General features: G+C 38.0%; 2 protein-coding genes across 5 annotated transcripts; one reads left to right on the top strand and one right to left on the bottom strand.

The window, feature by feature from the left end:
• The first annotated feature begins 7,304 nt into the window (after nucleotides 1-7,304).
• Nucleotides 7,305-13,149, top strand: LOC129722637 (steroidogenic acute regulatory protein-like). 4 transcript variants are annotated; one of them, XM_055676240.1, is made up of 13 exons: nucleotides 7,335-7,530; nucleotides 7,596-7,906; nucleotides 8,557-8,751; nucleotides 8,816-8,973; nucleotides 9,033-9,191; nucleotides 9,290-9,343; nucleotides 9,418-9,550; nucleotides 9,614-9,762; nucleotides 11,422-11,574; nucleotides 11,639-11,743; nucleotides 11,800-12,413; nucleotides 12,471-12,594; nucleotides 12,648-13,149. In XM_055676240.1, exons 3-13 carry the CDS (start codon nucleotides 8,622-8,624, stop codon nucleotides 12,798-12,800), a joined length of 1,932 nt encoding a protein of 643 aa, XP_055532215.1. In that variant the 5' UTR covers nucleotides 7,335-7,530; nucleotides 7,596-7,906; nucleotides 8,557-8,621; the 3' UTR covers nucleotides 12,801-13,149. The 4 variants fall into 4 exon arrangements, with proteins under 4 accessions (XP_055532214.1, XP_055532215.1, XP_055532213.1 ...); XM_055676239.1 differs by lacking the exon at nucleotides 7,596-7,906 and having other exon boundaries at nucleotides 7,305-7,461; XM_055676238.1 differs by having other exon boundaries at nucleotides 7,335-7,903.
• Nucleotides 13,150-18,458: 5,309 nt separating this feature from the next.
• LOC129722646 (neuropeptide SIFamide) lies at nucleotides 18,459-19,059 on the bottom strand. Its single transcript, XM_055676256.1, has 2 exons — nucleotides 18,826-19,059; nucleotides 18,459-18,773 (listed from the first exon to the last, which is right to left on the bottom strand). The coding sequence occupies exons 1-2, from the start codon at nucleotides 18,962-18,964 to the stop codon at nucleotides 18,685-18,687; spliced, it is 228 nt and encodes a 75-aa protein (XP_055532231.1). The 5' UTR covers nucleotides 18,965-19,059; the 3' UTR covers nucleotides 18,459-18,684.
• Nucleotides 19,060-19,529: the final 470 nt, after the last annotated feature.

The following is a 19,529-nucleotide window of genomic DNA, read 5'->3' as shown; positions in this document are numbered from 1 at the left end:
GAAAGTGTATCAGCAAATCACTTGTTTACTGAATCACAGCATTTTTTTCAAAAGTTTACTGTAATTCAGTTCTACAGTTAACTGAATTTCGTTCAGTAATTTTATATTTGCTGTAAACCAGTATTTCATTGATAAATTTACTGAAAACCAGTAATTGATTCAGTGATTCGCAAAAATACAGCAAATCTATTTGCTGAACAGAAAACAGTAAATGAATGTTTGCTGGAATCCAGCGAAAGAATTGATATGTCAAAATATTTTACGTCAAGCTGACATTAGTAAAACGCGCCAAATCGCTGTGCAGTTGGTACGGGATCATCTCTAAGCTCCTGATAGCGGATATGGGACCATAGCTAAGTCACTGTTGGGCTAGATGAACTTAAAGGTTGAAATGATAATCATACATCTCTAGTTCAACAGTAATTTGGCTATGATCCGATGGGCGGATGGAAGCTGGTGCCTGAGGGAAACATGGTTCCCTTGAACTAACTGGTTAACCAGTAAATTGATTTATGCTTTGCTGAATGCACAGCAAATTGTCATAGCTGACAATCAGCAATTTGTATTTTGTTTTACTGAACATGCAGCAAACGATCTGTCATTTTTATGCAATTGAGCATTATTGAATAATCAGCAAATTTCATTTTGCTGAACAGATTGCTGGAAACACAGCACACCAAAAATCAGCAAAATTTTGCTGGTTTCCAGCAATGAAAATTTGGTGTGAATATCGAACGCTAGCCTGGAGGGCTAATAGCGGTCTCGATTATGTAGATTATTTTAGAAAATTCGTAATTGTTTCTGGTACATAAGTAGTATAAGGATAAGTACAACGATACACCATGCCCCAGTGCTGAGTCGAGAAAATTTCCAGCTCGAAAAGATCCACGACCCGATTAGGGTTTGCAATATTCCCGGGAATCGATTTTCCGGGAAACGGGAATGAAAAATCGCATTTTCCGAAAACTCCCGGGAATCGGGAACAGACGAATGTTTTAGCAAAATATGATTTTAAATGAAGTTCATCAGTCAACACAAAAAAAACACAAAAAAAACCTAAATTAATCCACCAAGCGGTCAGACTCAGCCTTTCTCATTCAAACTTATTATTTGTAAAAATAGATTTACATGAATGCTTAAATCCAATAAAGGTATATTCACTCTTTGGATTCTAAAATATTGAAGTTGTAATCAAAGTATAAAATATGAAATTTGACGCAATGTAAGTGCTTAAGAAATAGCGAAATAAAAGAAATGACTCTAAATTTCGAATAATTTAATCACGAGCGATACCGGAAATGTTTAGATAGTACGATACCACATTTAAATCATGTTGAGGCCATATATATTGATCAAAGCAGATATAGTTTTGAATAGTCTTTGAATTTTTTTTCTTTCCAAAACTATTGAACCACATATCAAATTGATATGAAGTTTGTTATTTGTAAGTTTGAGAGATGACTCGTTTGTATGACACTACTTATGTTCAAATAAGTCGTGTAATACTTGAGATAATAGACTTTCAATGTTTTGACAATTTAATACATAACGGTTGCTTAAGTTCGATTATAATCAAATGAAAAGGGAACGTATAGGGCAACCAGAGTTTGAAACCACGTGTTCAATCATAATTCATCAGTTAACCCTTAACTAGCCTGTTCATCTGATATCAATATTGTTCAAATCGGTTGTGTAGTTTCTAAGATAATGAAGTTTCGTGATTTTCACATTTCGATACATTACAGACGAAGTTACAGTCCGATTACAGCAAAATTCAATAGGGTGTTATGAGACAGCTAGACCTTTCATTTGATACTTACTCTGTGGAAATAGGGTCAACCATCTCTGAGAAAAGTGAGTGGGTCCAAGTAGTCTTCGTAATATGTTTCTTTTCATAGCTGGACTTCACATTTTTAAACATAACAGGCAAAGTAATAACTCGTTTGCAAAAAAAATCATTAGGGTCTTATGGGGCAACAAGACCTTCCATATGACACTGATTTTATGAAAATCGGTCCAGCCATCTCTGAGAAACATGAGTGAGATTAAACAGTCTCCAGAACACGTTTCTTTCCATAACTTCTGAACCACATGTTCAATCTTCAAAAAATTCAAAAGTTAATGGTTTTTTAGGTAGCCCGTTTATTTGAAACCAATTTTGTTCAAATCGGTTGTGTAGTTTCTGAGATATTGATGTTTCGTGATTAACATTTTGATAGGTTTTGTAAACTAGAAATCAGATTACAATAAAATTTAATAGGGTCTTATAGGGCAACTAGACCTTTCATTTGCATTTAATTTCATTGAAATCGGTTCAGCCATTCTGAGAAAATTGAGTAAGATTGGGGGAGCATTACACACACACACACACACACACACACACACACACACACACACATGCAGAAAATGCTCAGCTCGTCGAACTGAGTCGAGTGGTATACGTCATTCGGCCCTTTTGAGCACTTTTAAACCTTTAATTTTTTAGTGATTGCTACACCTTCCTAGGAGAAAGGCAAAAAGTGAAATGAAAGAAATGACTTTTAATTTCAACTTCAATCTCGAGGAAGGCCGCAAACATTGAAATAGTACAATATCAAATTTAAATGATATTGTTGCCACATATTGTGATCGTAGCTAAAGTTTTAAACAGTCTGCGGGTTACGTTTCTTTCTATAACTTTCAAATCACATGTTTAAACATTATGAAATTCATTGTTTAAGAGTTTAAAAGCCCATTAATTTGAATTCAACTATGTTCATAGCTTCTGAGATATAAGAGCGATTTTCACATTCTGACGCAGCGCCAAAAATAAAAGTTTGATTACAATGAAATTCAATAGCAACCTAAGCAGCAAATAGACCCTTCAGTTGCCACCAAGATAGAAAGAATCGGTCAGACCATCTCAACAGTAACCTATGGGGCAACTAGACCTTTCATTTGACACTAATTTTGTGAAAATCAGTTCAGCCATCTCTGAGAAAAATGAGTGAGCTTAAACAACCTCAGGATAACTTTTCTTTACATAACTTTTGAACCATATGTTCAATCATAACGAAATTTAAAAGTTAAGAGCTCTGGAGACAGCCCGATCATTTGAAACCAGTTTTATTGAAATCGGTTGTGAAGTTTCTGAGATATTGATGTTTCGTGATTTTTACATTTTGATACATAACCTCTAAATTAAAAATCCGATTATAATGAAATTCAATAGCAACCTATGGCGCAACTAGACCTTTCATTTGCAATTAATTTCATGAAAATCGGTCCAGCCATCTCTGAGAAAAGTGAGTGAGAAAAAAAAGTTGCACATACACACACACACATACACACATACACACATACATACAGAAATTGCTCAGTTCGTCGAAAGGGGTCGAGTGGTATATGACATTTGGCCATTGGGACCACTTTTATACCTTCGGTTTTTCCAGTGATTGCTATACCTTTCTAGGAGAAAGGCAAAAATGTTTAAAATTTCATTCTCAATTCGCATGAAAAACAATAAACAAATAAAATACAAAACCTATTAATTATGGGTCTTCATGTCGTCAAACAATCGCTTTAGATCCGCTGACAATTTTCCGTTAAACTCAAAAATGTTATTTCCTTCTGTAAAACTTTGCTCAAGTCTGCTGAATCACCGCTAATGTTCGATTTCTAGAATACTTTCAAATCACCGATTACAGCTTTTGCTACACTTAATTGAAAACTGGTCTCCAATTCTGAAAACTGAGTGTTAGGCAGGCATTGGACGCGGAAAATATTTGCTATATTCGATAAGGATTTTTTGGGCAAAATATGTTTTACACTACAGTAAATATTCACTGTTTACTTGAGCGGTAGCAAACCAATTCGCTATTTTTTTTTTTCATTTAAATATATTTGCTATGCCCTTGTGATATTTTTAAATAAACTGCGTCGCAAATCTAGTTTTCTAGTTTTATTAAATTATTTATTTCAGGTCGCACTAGTTTGACGTATTTAATTTTACATATTGCAATATTGCATAAGAAACTATAGTGAATCTTACAAAAATTATCACGTAACTCGGGAATCCCGGGATCCCGGGAAACAATATTTCTGTTCCCGGTATCCGGGAATCCCGGGAAAAGCTATTTCCCGGGAAATCATTCCTGGGATTGCAAACCCTAGACCCAATCGGGAATAAAACCCGATATCACAACTAGTGCTGGGACTTTTAAACGGATATATTCGTAATCCGGTTATCCGAAGCTCGGATGACGGATGAGTAAACGAAAACTATTCGGATGTCCGGATATCCGGATACGGATAATCGAATAGTCGGATATTCGGATATCCGGATATTTACTATCCGGATATCCGCAATTTTTTTCTGTCTATTGAAGCCCGTTCAAATAAATTGTAACGCGAAAAATGGCTTTTTCACAATTCCCCATCCCCTCGTAAGCAATTATTTACATAATTCTCATTAAACTATGTTCGGATACAAAATCCGGATATCCGGATATCCGACTATCCGAAAATCCGGATATTCTATCGGATAATATCCGGATATCCGGTTGATCCGGATTTTGGATATTTGTCGGATATCTGGATATTTTAGTCCGGATAGTCCCAGCACTAATCACAACCGTGTGGGAGAGCTAGCCGACCGACATCGCTAACCACAGAACCATGGGGACCAACCCCGGTGAGAAACAATTCTCTTTTCCGATTTTTCCCCAGTCATTCTCTAGCGCTAGCCTTTTATTTCTTGGGCTTGTTCCTGTCACCCAAAAAAAAATTTTTATTACTACTCTCTCTTGTCGCGTACTTGTTTCACTGCCATGCAGCCGTCATTGTTTTTTCCTTAAAACATGGTGTCTAGTATCATCACTTTATTCATGTGAAAGAGTATCGACAAAATATACTATTTCCAACTACGCAATAGAGGGCTGCTTTGAATCTCTGTCTGTGCGAATGGAATGAATGAAATTCGAAAGTTGATTTTCATTGGCACCTTACTGTGACCACACACTGAACAACACTACGGTTTATTCAAACAGCACGTGCGTCTCACGGTAAGCGGTATCATTAAAGAAAGCAGAAAAACACTCTATGTAATAAAACTCGTCTGAGTAACGTAAAAGAAATCTATTCATGGTTTCATAGTTTTCTTAATGAAATTGTAATTATGACGTGATACTGGCACTATCGTTCACTGTAAAGCAAAGCCTTGGTGCTACATTCCGATTTGGAACTCGACCTTCTGTTTATTATACACAGACTTCGCAGCAAACTGTTAAGTGTACAGGACAATTGCGGAGCTAGCGATACGCTCCTACTGACACTAACAGTCTCTCCATTTGAAGTGAGCTGTGCTAATGCAGCAATGAATTATAACAAATGATTCTTAATTTTGAAACCTTTGATCCCGAGCATCGCCGGGAACGTTCAACTAGTCTTGAGTTATTAAATTAACTTTCTGGCAAAATTTGTTAATAGAACATGCTATTTATTTGGCCAGAACCTCTAGAACAGCTTCTGTTTAAGCCAATGTCTAGGAATACAGAAATGCATTTGATTAACAAAGAATTTTATGTTTTGAAATTATTGTGAGTTCAATAATAACAAAAGAACAAAATCAACTTAGAAATATCGGGATAAACTCTGCCAAAATTCAAAACACCGTTTAGTGATGCATGCAGTCAGATTTAAATATTATGCCACTAAAAATTCCAAGAAAATTAGTTAAAATGGAAACTAATAAGGACAACGCACATAGGAGTATTTGAGCCAAAAAGCTGGCCAAAAGTCCTAGTCGCTCTATTTTGGTAGTAATTGGATAGATTTACATCAAAAATGTGTTATTTTCGTGTAATCAACACAAAAAAGGTGACATCCATTTAAAACGTCACCCAATATATATTTCTTTAAATTCGCTTGCTCCATTTTTCTAGTGACTTTTTACACATGATATAAAACAAAGATTAAGAAATTTCCATATAAATCTTCATTTAATGAAATGTCAATAAAATGAAAAAGAGGAACCAGGAGGAAGATTTTTCTTTTCAGAAGGCTTTGACCTTTCTGTCAATGAATATAGCTACGACGGGACTTGCCCGGAAAGTTACTAAATCATAAAATTAATTTCACAATATTATGAATTTTTCGCGGTTGGTTTTCATAATCACTTATTTCGTGAATAATCCATGATTATCTTATACATTCAACGTTTTAAATATTGAAAAACATTTTACTTATCTTGTAGATTATGTCCTGTGAGAGAGAAAAAAACTTTGACATAATTTTTCAATTTTATACGCCACCCGAGCAGTAGCATGTATTTTGAAAACTGACCGATTTACTGTAGAATAACTTTGAAATATAACAGTTTGGTTTATGTGATAAGACATCAATGGGTTCTACGATAGCATGAGGGTATGTTTCAACTGAAATTAATTAAAAATAATGGAAATCGTGTATTTTGTACGTCGGACTTTTGGCCAACTTTTTGGGTCAAATACTCCAATGTGCAACGTTAAGAATAAACTGGTACGTAAATGAAATGAAATGTTATGAAAAAATAGCTTTAACCAATGCGAATCTTTGGCTCCTTTTTGTCTTTAGGTTTTGACCTATTATTAACTAAAATCGATATTTTTTTTCAATTTCTCTATTAAGGTGGTTGTCAACTGGTTCACCACCATATTCACTAAAAAACATCAGAGTTTAGTTTGCAAACTACTTTAAAATTCAAAAGTAACCATCAATGTTCTGACCCTCTAGTGCCCAGTGCCGCCTTCAGACGGTCTTCAGTTGAACCTTCAAAATGCTTCGATCAATACTTAAAAATTTTTTATAAAAATTCATAGTGATTTTTTCGAAGTTCTTCTGAAAATTTATTTGGGCACTAGAGGGTTAATTAACATTCCTGGTGTCATTGCGAAGCAAATAAAATTTAAAATTGCATTCATTCGCGAAAGTTTCAAAGTCGCCATTTGCCCACCCCTGGTTTGTTGGTTGCGTTCTTTATATTCTTTCGCCACGCAGCCACACACCATGCACGTCAATTTGAAAACCCAGATGAAAATTTTTTTTTACACTTGAGTGTTCTGCTATATTGGCTATATTAGAATAGTTATGGAGTGCAAAACACACCATGATGAGGACAAAACCTGTCGACTTATGATTAATCTTAATTTGTGTATGATGTTCATTCTATCCTGATGAGTTTTGTGAAGAAATTTTTTTATCGCGTATGCAAATGTATTCATGAATTCGGTTAACACATCCGACGTTTTATGTTTAATTGTGCGTAGTAACAATTTAGCGTATACAAATTTTGACAGTCTGATAATCGTTTGTTTTGGCGTACTGTTTAGTCATTCAATTAGACCGAAGAAAGTGATTGTGTTTAGATAACGAGGAAAACGATAGTATTTGTATTTTAACTAGGTTACTAGGCATTAGGAAATTATTTTCATCAGAAAATGAGTGGTAAATTCGATTATTCCTTCTGTTGGTTTTTAACTTATAGCTAAACTGTTGTAAAAAGCAGAGAATATTGTAAGGGCGGTGTTGATAAATAATAACAATCAGTGACCGTCATAAGCAGGAAGTCGTATTTTCAGCGAAACAAAGCAGATTCTTATTCAACAGGCTTGTGGAAAATCAAGATGAAAACAATTTGTCTACAGGTTGTGAAGTGCCTGCTATACCTTTTACTGCTGCTGGTTTTTATTCTGTTCAGCTTTGCTTCCCGTGTGCTGTTCGTGTGAGCTTTTGCTCCCGATACATTTTTTTAGCTTCACCTCTCAGTCGATTACATAGCAGAAAAAATGCCTTCCTCCTGATCTTGAGACCTAAACAAACGACAAAACAAGGGGACAGTATCAATTCCCAGTGAAAAATGTTTGAACCATCGAACTGTGGATAAATCGTGGTAAACTGTTTACAAAATAAACACAAAAGTGTTATCTCTTCTGTCTTGTCTGTCCAGTTTAGTGTTAGTTCCTGTTATAGAGCACCTACGCATTCATTGCACTTTTTTTCATGTTATAGACCATAGTTGAAAAATGTAAATAGTGTTAATGTTCGTACTCGCTATTATTAATGTTTCATTCTGTCGGCAAACTTGTACATGCCGAAAAATATCTCACAGGTGCTTATTACTAAAAGCGTAATAATCTGTAAATTTACTGAAATACTTCAGGAAACCTTTCCTCTAATAGCAATAGTATTGCATGTAGAAAATGAGTTAGAATAAAAATAGTTATTGGAGGGTTTATGAAATCAAGAATCAAACAAAATTTCTATTGTTTCTGTTAGATAATGATTTTACAAGTTCACATTGTAAAATTCTGATTGTTATGACAGGAATATGTACAAATTAAACATTTTTAATTGTTTTCACGCTCAGCCTAGTCCTTAATCGTCTATTGCTATTTGGTTATTATCTACACGTATAAACTTAAAACTTCATTCATTTAATAATTCACCACCATTATTACACATGCAAAACAGTAATTGTACCGTAATTATTGGTATATTTTAGTGTTATTTTGACAAATAACATTACTCTGTATTTTGCAGTTTTGCCATAAATTATCGCTGCGCAGCACAAGCGTAAGAAGCGCTCGCGCTTCTTAACTTTTCTAATGGCTGACGATGACATCAGATCTGCCGTTCACTCGATGTATGCAAGCCACTACCAACAGTATCAACCGTATCAGTCACAATTCGCCACAGCGCAGCCCGGTGTATCGACAATGGCGGGACGCACAGGGTGTATGATTTATCAGTAATTGTTTTTTTGCCTTTGTTTGCATTACAACTCTCAATAACATTACAGTGCCGCGATCTCAATCTCACATGGTTAACCTGTTGAGCGAGGACTTCATTGCTGGCTACATGGACGAGGGTCGTATGTCCGTGGTTCGTCGTTTCTTCTGTCTCTTTGTCACATTTGATGTAGTTTTTATTTCGTTACTGTGGATTATTTGTGTTATGGTACTTGCTTCAATTATTTCTACATAACTAGAAAGTAAATAATCGTTTTGCAATTTCAGATTACCGGCGACAATATTGCTCATGCGTTGCAAATACAAGTGATTCATTATACTATCTATACCTCTCTGTTTGATGTTGTCATAACCGCGTTGTTACGGTTTCTAATTTTGATTCTTTTCTATGGATGTTTCCACCTAAACCATTGGATTGTGATTTCTGTAAGTAGTTAAAATTCGATATTACGAGTGAAATAAATTCTCTAAGTAAGATTTTGCTTAACAGTACAGAAAGTTTAATATTCCTTTTCCTTTTGCAGTTTTCCACTACCGGTTCCTGTGGTTTTTTAATCTACAAAGTATTCATGTACAATGTAAGCATTAAACTGTAGTTAAAGCGGTGCCCGATGTTAATGTGAACTGATCAGCACTTATTTATTCTTAACAGTGGACAGCAACTCCTCAACCTGTCTTCGAAGTTTTGCTAATCGTGGTGTCTTTCGTACTGGCATGGGGCGAAGCTTGGTTTCTAGACTGCAGAGTTATCCCACAGGAGCGATATGCCAGAAACTATTACGTTGGTAAGAGACAACATATTCGACTAAAATGATTTAGAGAAATATTCGCAACACTTTACATTGTAGCTGTTACCAACCCTACCACTACGGATGTGCACACTCCACTTCTGGCTCCATTCTTGAATTCAGCAATGTCCGGCAGAACCGAAAGTGTTGGAAACTTTTATTCACCATATGATTCTATTCATAACAGCGACGACGAAGAAGACGAACAGGTTAGTGCAAAACAATTATAATGTTTGAGACGAAAACTAGTTGCAGTGCCATAGCTTGCAGTTCAGTTTGGTGGATACAGGCTTTTTTTTTATTATTCTACAATAGTATAAACAAAAAATGCATATCGTGCAACCATTCAAAATTTCACGAGCTTCCAGGTTACCTGATTGACTCTGTTGGTGTAACACAACCAATTGAATTACAAAAACTATCAAGATTCTGTTTTTTGTTACATTTAAATTATTGTTCGATTTCTGAATTCGTGTAGTACGCTAAAGTAATTTTCTATGCAACTTTTTTCAGAAATTCGAAATTTACGAGTGTTTAGCTGGGATAATGCAAAGCTTATTACAATTAAAATTTCTGAACTCTACAGTTTTTAAAACCATCGGTGGTCATAACAATACTAAGTTTTCCCTACTCACTAATTTTGATGAGAAATGATGAGCTTGATATTTCTTTTATTTGATTGCTTTACTCACAGTTACAATTCTATTGAGTAAATTTTTCCAAAAGTCTATAAAAAATATATCTATTTTTTTTATAGAAATAATTAAAATTGTTGTCTGTTACGCCTGGTCACTTTTCTGATTTCAAAACTATATGTTGAGTTTGATATACCTATGACGCTGTCCATAAATAGGTTTGGTAAATGATTTCGATAGCCAATATAAATTCAAACGAATTGCGATACTTAAGTATACACGGTTTGATCTAAAATAGACCATCAGATTATTCAATTAGCATTCGAACTTTGATCTTCAATTAGGTTTATTTAAATGAAGTGAGCTGCTTTCCTTATTCAGTAGAGTACTGACATTGGATTTGTGTGAAACTGCTTAGTATTGTTCCGCCATGAAGAATTTTATTTGGAGTTTTTTCTTCAAATCCAAAAACGAGGAATCTACTAAAGAAAATTGCGCATCCGTGGATTCAAATGTGCGTTATAGCTCGCATTGAAGGATAAGATAATAAGTTAATTTATTACTATTACGGTATAGAATTATAAAATCATTTTGATATTGAATTAAATTGCATTCTTTCAGCTGTTTTTTTTAGTACAATTGAATTTCTAATCTACGTAAGCTAACTGTGGAAACGTTGGTGAATAAACACTACCCAGGAAGTAAACGGGTAGTATATGTATTGTTTCTTAAAAAGGCGCTTTGATAATTTGCAAAACAAATCTATTCGTTTGCTATGACGAGCGTAGATCGCTGATACCTCACTTTGTTGTTCACGTCCTTCTGAGTTCTCATCTGCGTGCTCTTGTTCTAAATTCGACTGCCGAATTCGTTAAATCAAAGTACTGAATTCATTTAATCGCTCACATTATTGCATATGTAGATCATACGCTATTCATCGTATGTTAAAAAAAAAACTTCTACCTACATCCTGCATAGAGTATTTATTCGGTCGTAGCCTTCACCAGCTGATGAAGATTCACTTTTTGAATTATTTTGAATATCAATTAATATTGCGGGTAGAAGCTAGAAATAATCACGCAGACAAAACACACAGTTTGTCTTCGACTGTGGACCTTGTTGCACATCTAGACCTATGATGTTTCACGAGAATAATGGTTTGAAAGTGGATCGCCCACAAGATACAGCCTAATACAACTTTCTTTCAATACGAATATTTTCTTTATGTTACAGGATGAAGAATTTAAAAAAATGGGCAGCGAATGCGTTCGAAAGGCGTACGCTCTATTAGAATCGACCGATTGGAAGCTAGAGAAGTTGACTTCCAAGGGGGACACAATCCAAAGCTGTACTCAGGATAAACTTGGGAAAATATATAGATTAACAGTATGGTTATGGTTACATTGAAACAGTAGGTGGCTATTTGAAAATAAATCTTTATATGTTCTAGGGAAAAATTCACTATCCTGCAAGAAAACTGCTACAGGAACTGTATTATAAAATCGAAGACGTGCCCAACTGGAATCCAACGCTGCTAGAGTCGAAAATTATTCGGGTATTACTTGTTTAATATCTACTGCGTCATTGTTTTCACGGAAGGAATCGTTACAGAAAATCGACAGCCACACGGACATCTCGTATCAGGCGACGGTCGGTGGTGGGGGTGGCGTCGTTAAGTGTCGTGACTTTGTGAATCTTCGTTGTTGGCATCTGTGCCGTGATGGTCGTGTGATAGAAGGTATTGATCTGTTTCCGGCCGACCCAAAAGTTAAAGTCCCGCTGACACCCGTTACCGAGGAGGCCGACGATGACGATGAGGAAGACAACGATAGCGAAGGGCTGAATGGTGCCAGCGATAGCGATGAGCAGAGCAGTGCGCCAGCTCAGCAATCGTTTACCAAATCTTGTAGTGAATTTAAGTTAGGCAGCAGTAGTAGTGACCAAAAGACTAAAGCGGCATTTTCGACGCTCAGCAAAAGTCTTGGTGCGCAGGACTTTCAGTACACTGGAAGCGGAAGCGGTAATTCCGATCCGGAAGACGTGTTTTCCGATGCGTTGACTGAGCACCAGGATAGACTCAAAGAGGCGGTAGGCCATGCTAGAATAGGTAAGGATAGAAAACAGAAATCCGGTGCATGTGAACCCCAAAAAGGCGGAAATGTATTTGTTAGTGCTGCGATCAGTATCGAGTATCCGAGTGTTCCCGCTACAACCAAGTATATTAGGTAATTAGAGGAAATCGAAGATATTTGTGTAATTTTTTCAAGTGATTTTTATTATAGAGGGGAAAATAAAGTTTCTTGCTGGGCTATGCGGGAAATCGATAATCAAAAAGGATACTGTATTTTTGAATGGTTACTCTGTTTGGATCTGAAAGGATTTATTCCACGTTACGTTCTAGACACTGTAAGTAAATGATAGAACCGCGTTTACAAACTAATTCGATTTGTTTCCTGTAGGCCTACACAACTCTAATGCAAGACTACATGATACATCTCCGCAACTATGTGGCAGTACTTCGAAGTCAAGAGAAAGTGCCTGCAGCAAACGCGTCCACATACTCCCGGATAGGTGCGAAAGATTCCGCTGCTGCTAAGCCCGGAACTTCTTAATTTATTTAGTCAATTTAAGGGCAGTAGTGATTTAGATGAGAACTGTAGTCTGTAAATGCATTTTCCTTTCGAATTGTATGATAAGTTTTAAAGTCATCCATAGTTCCAATATACCGTACGGCGATAGAACAAGAATTTGATTTTACAAACCACTTATCTGGCCATTAGTCTACTGCTCTTCAGAACCAAGCTTTATAACTAGGTTAGCGAATTATGTTATCCGCCAGATTTGCTTTCTTCCTTGCAATAATGTCTAGCAACTCGTATGACAACATTCGCAATCAGACTATTTTGTGTCGTATTTTATATATTGTGATATAAATAAATTTCACTATTGAATGAAGAATAATTATAATGAGTTCTTTAACATTCGTTACTTTACCTAGCAGGTTAGAGCCGGGGTGACTCGTGCTGTATCAAGAAGAAGTCGTCTCCAATTCTCCATTCCACTCGGTTCTAGCATGTATGGCGCCATGCTCCCAGGCGTCTTGTCACTCGTAGGTCACTTTCAATCTGATCAAGCCATCGTCGAAGCTGTGATTCTCTGTTTCTGGTGCCGGAGGGGTTACTGAAAAGTTTCGTTATAACCGGGTCGTCGTCCAGAATCCTTGTGAAGTGTCCGGCCCATCACAATCAGTTAACTTTAACCAGATGTGCAATGGGGGTCTCTCCTAGCAGTGAGTGTAGCTCATGTTTCGTGAGTCTACGACATTCTCCGTCTTCAGTCTGTACTCCACCGTAGATGGTTCGCTGCATCATTCGAAAATTCCAAGGGCGCTGAGGTTCTCTGAGGGCCGTGTTGTCGTCTCTAGTCCATAGAGGACCACCGGTCAAACTAGTGTTTGTACAACTTTAGCTTCATACGGTGGCGCACTCGATTGGATCTCAGCATCTTACGAAGTGCAAAGTAGGCACGATTTCCCGCTTGAATGCGTCTCCGGATCTCCTTGCTGGAGTTGTTGTCAACGGTCACCAGCGATTTTAAGCACACGAACTCGTCTACTACCTCAAGCTCATCGTCATCTACGATGATCCGAGGTGGGAGGCTAACACTGTTCTTCTTGTAGCCTCTTCCCTACATGTACTTTGTTTTCTACGCTTAGCTTCCGCTTTTAGTCTGGTGTAGGTTTGCTTCACCGTCGCAAAGTTTCGTGCTATGATGTCAAAGTCATCACCTAAGCCTTGAAGGCTGAACACGCTTCGTGAAAATCATACCACTCGTGTCGATGCCCGCTCTTCGTGTAACATCGGCATGACTCGAAGGGACTCGACAGTATCCCCGAAACACGCACGTGTTTCGTGTTTCATCACACGATTCATGGTAGCCGTCAGTTTATCCTGGAAAATATCCTCGTTCTCGTGCATGATATGCCATATCTTTTGTATAGGCTGCCTTGAAGTCGATAGAAATGTGATGCGTGGACACGTTAAACTCACGACATTTTTGCAAAATCTGTTGGATTGAAAACATCTGGTCCGTGATTTCGCGGGCTCTCTAAAACCCGCCTGGTACTGCTCTACGAACCTTCTGGTCAAAGGCTAGATGTTGGAATAGAACTTGGGAGAGTATTTTATAAGTAGAGTTGATGAGCGTAGTCCCACGATGAGGCAGACGACTCCCTCCATTCACTCTTCTGGCAGTTCTCCCTCTTCCCAGATTTTGGAAATGACCCAGTGCAGTGCTCTAGCAAATGTTTCTCTACCATATTTGTTGAGCTCACCCGGTAGGCCGTTTTTGCCGGTGTCTTTGCTTGTTGTTCTTCAGCCTCCCAATCACCCGCAGAATTTCCTGGAGGTAGGGGGTTGATACCCGACCATCTACTGCTGGCACTCCCACGTCCGTTCCAGCTCCGCTTCTGTTTGTTACATCGCCATTCAGATGTTCATCGAAGTGCTGCTTCCACCTGTCGACCCCCTTGCTATCACTCGTGATGAGATCACCTTTCACATTCTTGCAAAAGTTGGCTCGCGGCACACAGCCGGGATTGGTTAATTTTTTCCATAGCACTTTCGCGTATCATTAGCAGTGAATAGTTTTTCTAGCTTACGATCTTTTTGCTTACACTTTTTACGTCTCTGGATCATGGTCATGTCGTTCCTTGCCCGTCTGTACCTCACCAGGTTTGCTCTCGTTCTAATCATCAGGTAAATTACGGTCTGGTTTTTCTCTGTCGCCTCGCATTCCCCATCATAGCAGACGTTTCTGCCACTCGGTGCCTCTGATCCTAGTGTCGTCGTCGCGAATTCCTTGATGGCCGTGCGGATCATGGTCCAGCCATCCTCGAGATCAACCACGCCGAACTCCTCTCCCGTGGGAAGTGGGTAGTGCTCTCTCGTGACTGATAAACAGACGACAGTAATGAGCGCGTGCCGTAGTGATTCTCACAGGGTTCAATGTGTGTGTCGTAGTGAACCTCATAGGAATCAACACGCTTCTCACATCTTCAATATGAGTTCCAATACGCACAGCTTAGCTGCAAGGAATCGGACGGGTCGCAAGTTGTGGATTGCGAAACGGCCTCCAGATATGGAGGTTAGGTGCGAATATAATGAATAAGTACCCCCGAAAAAGCAACAGGAGTTAGGACCGGGAGATGTTTTGTGGGTTCTACAAAATCTTCCCTAACGACTTCTAAAAGGCGAGTCGACGCCGCCATAAGCGTCTTAGCCCAAAAACCCGGTGCGCCTGTTCTCCAGCAGGAACGGCCCAAACAGCATATGCACTTCAGAGGAACGGCTGAAGTAAGAAATACGGTGTCTCGTCAGCTTCACCCAAGACGGTAGCCCCGTCACGAGACTAGCCATCGCCACTCTAATAAAGTGACATGGCAAAAAACACTTTACTACGAATATTCAAGAAGAAGAAACGGGTCGGAACAATCGGCAACAACCTAGGCGACGAATAAAGGACACCGATTGGAAGCTCGGAGCATAGAACTGTAGATTGCTGAACATCCCGAGTGGTGACAGAATCTTACTGGATCAGCTGGAACTCCGTCACTTCGGCATCGTAGTGCTGCAGGAATTTTGCCGGAAAAGAGAAAATGTTTCCAGGATGTGTGGCCACAGGGCCCAGTACAACTGGAGCAGCGGCACAACAAATAACCGGGGACCGGTTTTATTGTGTTGGGCAGGATGCAAAGTCGTGTGATCAAGTGGCAGCCGATCGGCGACAGGATGTGTGTATTTGAAATTAAAGGCCGGTTCTACAATTACTCCATCATCAATGTGCACTGAAGGAAGCCTATTACACACAGCTGGAGGACGTCTACGACAGCTGCTCGCAGCGGGACATGAAGATCGTTATTGGGGATATGAACGCACACCGAGACGAACAAGAAAGGCCAAAAATTCGTAAACATTGCAGCTTCGCGAGGACTGGTAGTCCGAAATACATTCTTCCCCCGCAAGAACACCAACAAAGCCACTTGGAATTCACCTGACTAACGAACAACAAACCAAATTGGCCATGTGCCCATGAAGGGCGGTTTTTCTCGGACATCGCCAATATACGCACCTACCGAGGTGCGAAAATCGACTAGGGGAGGATTGTACAAAACGCACCAGTTAAGCATTTTCGCGATTTACAGCGCTTCAAATCATTTCAAAGCGACATTGAACGTGTAGGATGATTGTAGGATCTATTTATTTTATGTTTATGACAAAGTTTATTATAAAATACTCGATTTCAATGTCTTTTTTGGTAAAAATTACCATTGCCGCCAAACAAGCCCGTGACCAAAACGCACCACAACAAAGGTCAGTATGCTCCAAAGCAGCATGCTAATATGCCACTAGCAGAAATCAGCACGCGAAGTGAGAAGCGCTTGAAGTCTCGAAAGTAAAATCGAAAATAATGGAACATGCTCTAAGTTGTCAAGCAATCTCCTGCAAGCTCTTCATAGTGCATTCTGCCCACATTTTAATTTTGATTGTTTTTGGGTTAAAGTTGACGAAAGTTAGTGAAATAATTTGAAATACTCATAGTATTATAAACTCCAAAAGTGTAAAGGTTAGGGGAACCATAGTTTTTTGTATTTTTTACTAGTCAATTAATCATAAAAGCTTGAATAAAATTCATGAATAATTATATGTTGGACAGAGCCACAGCCAATTGCACAGTTTTTCGAGTATTTAAGTCATTATGGCACACTTTTTTCGTCTTAAACCGAGAAGCTTATCTGATTATAAAGACTTGTTACCGGTTCTTTGTAAAATAATTTTAACCCTGATTTTTATGCTTATCTTTTGAGTATATGTATTGCAATAAAATGTTAATACAGTGAGGAATATTGCATAGGATTCAACGACTACGCCAAAAAATTATTAATTTACTTCGTGACAACTTCCAGGATTTTCACGGTATGAAGAACATGAATAGCAATGTACAACTTAATTCATTTGCATGCAGAAGTGTAACAGTTTTGAACGGATTCAGTCGCTTTCCTTTCGAAAACTATCTAGGGTACATGCAACGCAGAATAAAAAATGCTCTAGAACGCTTGCATCAAATCACTAATCGCATAAATGAGCAAAGGGATGGTGTAAATGGTGTAAGGGAACATCCATAAATGACGTAGCTTTTTTTTAGGTTTTTGACCCCCTCCTCCCCCATCGTAGCATTTCGTCACAAAGTCAGGACCCCCTCTAGATAACTACGTAGCTTTATAACAACCCCCCCCCCCCCCACATAACTTTTTTTTTGCAAATTTTATTATCCAAAACATACCTTGTGTCATAATTGAACAAGAAAAGACAAGGAAGGAATAAAAATGACCCTAAGCAAACAAAACAGTGATAAAAAATAACAATTAGAAAAAATCCAATTTTTTTTCTTAGTTTCATGTTTGCTACGTAGCTTGGCTTGAACCCCACCCTCCCCCTCATCACATTTCGTCACAAAACTGCAAACCCCCCCCTCCCCCCTCAAATGCTACGTCATTTATGAATGTTCCCTAATGGTGTAAAGTAAATATGTCAAACTCAAAAATTAAAATTATTTGCTTTGAAAGATGCAAACATTCACGGCTCACAGAAACAAGGCTAGCTATCACGGAATTGTAATTTTTTAGTGACGTCATCTGTATCGGTGTAGGTTAATTCGTTGCAAATGATGTCCCGGTTAGTGAAAATTGGCACAGTAAATGCACCAGTACGCGGTAGAGATGGTCACCCGGGTGGTATATACTAGAGATACTAACGCTAATACATAACAATGGTACCCTTATTTTAAGTAATAGTTATGTTGTATTTAAATAACTTTATAACGTAACAATGTTACCTCCGTGTTTCATAACTGCAACATTGTGTTACATTCAGTCTTAACCGGGTTGGTATTGTATTTTTGTATCACTGAAAAAATAGTTTGGTAGCACTTATACGACTTTTGGGTGAGGGTATAAAAAGGTCAAGAGACGGAAACAGATTTTTAAAAAGTAACCTAGTGGCGATATTGTAGTAGTCAGATTTGTGTGATATAACAGGTAATACAAAAAATCGGGAATATAACAAATTTATATCACTTTCCTTAAATACACGACACAATCGGTCAAGACCAACAATGGCGGATTACGCACGAATACGGGACGACAAGATACTTCTGAAATTCTTGCGGAATCATATTTGTGATACACTAAAAGCCTGCTCTCTTCAGTCAGATGATTTTCATATGGTAATTTTATTTATTTTTTTTACATAGATGCAATTATGTTTAGAATTTCCACTCTCAGCTATTCCACTCACAGGCTGTTGGATGCAATTAGTCTTCCGTGCAAATTTACTGCAGGCTATGATGAGTCGTACTTAGGCGGCCAATGTTCCATTTTTCCTTGCCTTGGTTATCTGCGGTTGGTTACTGTTTCGGATTCTCCGGCGGGGGATGATATTATTTTTGTTCCTGAGCAAACCATGATTGACACGCCTCGGCCGCTATTTCACACATCGTGGACAGCACCTTGGCGTTGCCTTCGTAGTCTACAGTGTTGTTAGATTAGTTTGTGAATTCTCTCCAACTAAATTAACTCACCAATTGAATTTCCATTTCGTTTGCCGAAGATGCTTCCGTTGAATGGGGGCTTCCGGTATCCTGCTTCGGTTGTAGTACTCAGAGCCAGAACAAGCAGCACTACAAGCACTAATGATCCGAATAATTTTAAATGTGCCATTTTTGACTGAATTGTTGCGGTAGAATGCACTTGGTTGTAGAATATCAGTCTTGTCACCAACAGATGATATGGATTTGATGGTGGTGAAAGGATTTACATGAGTTTTTATACCAAAAGGTTGCAGCATTTTCTAAACTGCAAGTTTTCCCAGTGTTATTATAGGCAAATCCCAAAACAATTTCCCGTTTGTTGAAGCCGGCAAGCATGGACTCAATTAGGATTGGAAGTTTATTAAATTAATTATCGCTTCCTGATGCCTGTTTATTTCGAACGGACTGAAACAGTGTTGGGGTGGTGGGTGGAGTCTGCGTGGCTATTATAAGAATAAGTTTATAATTCCTTGTGACACCTAGTTTACGAATTTAATATTTTGAAGGTTAAATTTTCGTTTAGTTCTGGAGAGCTATAAATTTCCCTGACTGATTTAGAGTGCAATTTCTTCCAACATAGAGAATATTTTATTTTAGGTAAATAAACACAGACGTGATGTTATATCACGATGGTCTTTATTAAAAGCAAAATTTTATTTTATAGCGGCATCGATTCTACTTGGTTTTTGAACAAT

This window comes from Wyeomyia smithii, chromosome 2 (genome assembly GCF_029784165.1).
Source record: "Wyeomyia smithii strain HCP4-BCI-WySm-NY-G18 chromosome 2, ASM2978416v1, whole genome shotgun sequence".
Lineage (NCBI taxonomy): Eukaryota > Metazoa > Arthropoda > Insecta > Diptera > Culicidae > Wyeomyia > Wyeomyia smithii.
This window is presented reverse-complemented; position numbering and strand designations above follow the sequence as displayed.